Consider the following 3558-nt stretch of genomic DNA (forward strand, 5'->3'; position numbering starts at 1 on the left):
GACAGGAAAGCTGTACCACTTAGACTCCGTTTTTGCTGTCCTTGACCATGTCGATCTTCTCCTTCAGGTCGATGATCAGATCACGAAAGTTGAGTGGGTCCATGTTCTTGGAGAGAAGGTCAAGGAGGAACCAGTCGCCGACGCCGCCGTGCTTCAGCACCTCCTTGATCTGCTTTGGATTGGAGATGCGGCAGTGGGAGTGGGTGGCGACGACGCGCATGCCCGGGTAGAAGATGGTCAGGGCGCGGTAGACGAGGGCGAGGGCGCTAGCGATGGCGAGGAAGTAGAACCAGAACCAGAGGAAGATGTACACCTTCTCGTTGACGATGTTGATCGGCAGAATGCACATCGCATCGTGGCGCTGCACGTCACCTGAGGAGCCGTATCGGTGGAATGTACACTTGGTCAGGCGGGGGAACACTTTGATCTGGGTGGTGGAAAGTACATAAACAAAGGTTAGTAAAAGGAAGGAGACAAAAAAGAAAGTGATTCTACCATTGGATCGTATCGCACGGACCAGTCCCACTCTGAGAAGTTGATCACCTCCCAGCCGAAGGAGCTGAACTCACCGCCCAGGAAGCGGTCTATGAGCACCATCTGGAGGATAACGTTGATGAGGTTGAGCACCTCGGTGATGGCGTAGGTGAGGAAGAGCGTGTTGTGCAGTGACATGTTCCGGAAGAGGTAGTCCGTCACCAGGTTGATCGCCCCTCGACGGTCATCCTCGCCGAGAATGGGCCGATTCAGGCCGAGAATGAGGTTCTTCACCAGCCCACCTTCGGCAGCCTTCCACAGGTACCGCGGAACGTAGAAGAAGATGGCCTGGAAGAAGAGCACAAAGCACACCCACTGGTAGTAGGCGTGGTAGACCCTCTTCTCGTTGGGCGTCGTCTTGTCAACACCAGGATAGGGCACTTCCTCGCCGACTCGCTTCTTCCACGCATTTTCAATGCTAAAGGTCGTGTGAATCCAGCAGTAGGTGTCTGTAAGGAGCGGAAAAGAAGGGCAAATAAAAAAAATTAGTACGTTTGTTTAAGAAAAAGAAGGAAAGTAGAAAATCCCCTATAAAAACAGCATCTCCTTCCTCCTGTTCACCCTAATCCCTTGTTCACCTGCAGGTAAATCTTTTTTTCCTGTCTCACATGTTTGGCTTAAGTTGACCAGTGGAATAGCCTTTCGCACTGTCCGCCGTTAGCAATTTCTCCCTCTTGCTCTCTTTCTATCTACTTTGCCGTCTTGTCGTCGTCTTTCCGTCTGAACTACTCGTACAACAAGATGACGATAAAGATCGACATGAGTTATGGACTGACGTTTTCTCCTCACTTAATGGCCTGCAGACGTTAGTGGCAGCAGGTAGTGTAATCCAATGCTCGCATAAATTATCGACACGGGCTGACGGCGGGCGACTTGGCAAGCGGCTAAGCAGCAACAGCAGCAGCAACGGCAGCAGTGACGTTGAATGGCCGTTCAGACAAAAACAGGTCAAGTCGAATAGTGGGCCCTGACTGAATAGTTCATTCGAATGCACATTGAATATGCCATTTCCAGGTGTTTCCTCACACAGAATCGTCGTCCACCGAATCTGAATGAGCGGCGGCAGCAGCAGCACCACCACCCCGAGCTGCCCTCAAAAGATGACAACTGCGAATATCAGACAAACATCATCATCATCAGCAGCAGCAGCAGCACACCTCCACCACCTCCACCACACTTGAAGAGTGGCACCCATCACGACCACCACCACCGCTGGCCTCCAACCTCGAGACTGGACCCGATCTATTTATAGCCACTGACTCTTCTGACGTCAGTGAAGTCAGGTAGCCTAGATTGAGCGAGGTGTATTATAGATTTCGATTATATGACTGACTGAGTGAGAAGGGGGAAGAAGGGAAGAGAGTCTTTCAAGCCGATGGAGAGTTATGAAGTGTCTGAACACACACACTGAAACACCAAACAGTCTCTCTTTATCTTTTCTCTCTCTTTTTCCGGACTATATATAGGCAGAAACTGACGTGTCCATTTGGCAGACCAATGACCACCACCACCACCACCTCCGCTTTCGACAACAACACCAAGACCAAAACCAAGACCAGCAGCAGAAGCACCTGAGCTCAGTACAGTTCAGCGGCGGGGTAAACAGTTTCTCGTGGTTACCACACCAAAGCGACTCGGCTGCGGCGGCGGTTATCGGCGTAAAGCCACCGACTGACACCAAGCAGCGGTGTTTGACACATTTCTCTTAAAGCGTCAAGGAAAGCTGCAGCTAGTTCAGTTCAGCTCAGGCAGTGCTCCCTTTTTCTTCTCTCTCGCTCTCAATACCCGCTTCTGCGAAACTGTGGCACACAGTGNCCGACTGACACCAAGCAGCGGTGTTTGACACATTTCTCTCCAGCGTCAACGAAAGCTGCAGTTCAGTTCAGCTCAGCTCAGGCAGTGCTCCCTTTTTCTTCTCTCTCGCTCTCAATACCCGCTTCTGCGAAACTGTGGCACACAGTGGGCTAATTGTGCCAAGTTGCCACCGCCAATTACCGCCGTACACACACACTGGTATAGCACAAACAGACAGCTTCTGTTGGTGGTTGGTAGTTCTCAGGTAGTTCTGAAACAGCGGCGGCTGCAGAGGCAGAAGTGCAGAAGGCAGTGACGCGGCCCGGTGACCACGAGCGCCCACAAAACGGCCTTCCTGCACACAACTGCATGAATTGCCGTGATTAGCTAAAGTGGTGGTGGTAGCTGTTCTGATGGCACAAAAGAATGCTCAAAGACTGCTCATTGCCAAATTAGCCTCAAATTAGATCAGCTNGACAGACAGCTTCTGTTGGTTGGTTGGTAGTTCTCAGGTAGTTCTGAAGCGGAGGCGGCAGAAGTGCAGAAGGCAGTGACGCGGCCCGGTGACCACGAGCGCCCACAAAGCGGCCTTCCTGCACACAACTGCATGAATTGCCGTGATTAGCTAAAGTGGTGGTGGTAGCTGTTCTGATGGCACAAAAGAATGCTCAAAGACTGCTCATTGCCAAATTAGCCTCAAATTAGATCAGCTACCGAACAGAACATGAACAGGTGATCAACACTGCACTTTGCACCGGCAAACACGACCAACTTCCACCACTGGTGGTCGTCGTGGTCTTCGTCACCACTTGTTTTTCTCTGAAATGCCTAGTCAAATAGGGTGAGTAAACAGGCGTGCTCAAAATGCTGGTCACTGTCTGCTTCTCTACTTTTGCAGCACTGCTTTTTTGCCTGTGCTTTCACAGTGCTCACTTGTCACTTTGAATTTCTTTCGCAAAGTCATTTTTTATCCTCATATAAGCGAAGTGCGCTGTCAGTGTTCACTGTTCAGGTCAGTGCAGCCACCACCACCACCACCACTAAAAGAGCAACGAGTTAAGAAAACAAGTGAGCCTAGCAACTAGCAACAAGCAGTGGCAACCGCCGCTTCTGATGGCAAAGGTCATCAGAGGCTAAAGGGGAACATAAGAAGTAGAAGAAGAATCCGAAACGACCGAGGAGACGTGCAGACACAATAAAAGCCAGTGTATTCCAGTAGAAAAAGAGAGA

General features: G+C 50.8%; 1 protein-coding gene across 1 annotated transcript; it reads right to left on the bottom strand.

Moving 5' to 3' along the window:
- Positions 1 to 19: 19 nt before the first annotated feature.
- On the bottom strand, positions 20 to 983 carry LOC108354264 (innexin inx2-like; the record flags this gene model as incomplete). The annotated part of the gene is made up of 2 exons (XM_017605458.1): positions 20 to 427; positions 496 to 983. Coding segments are annotated over 2 exons (896 nt in total), but the record flags the coding sequence as incomplete, so codon positions are not given.
- Positions 984 to 3558: the final 2575 nt, after the last annotated feature.

This window comes from Rhagoletis zephyria, unplaced genomic scaffold (genome assembly GCF_001687245.7).
Source record: "Rhagoletis zephyria isolate East Lansing unplaced genomic scaffold, Rhagoletis_zephyria_1.1 Rzeph_scaffold_34562, whole genome shotgun sequence".
NCBI classification, from domain to species: Eukaryota; Metazoa; Arthropoda; class Insecta; order Diptera; family Tephritidae; genus Rhagoletis; species Rhagoletis zephyria.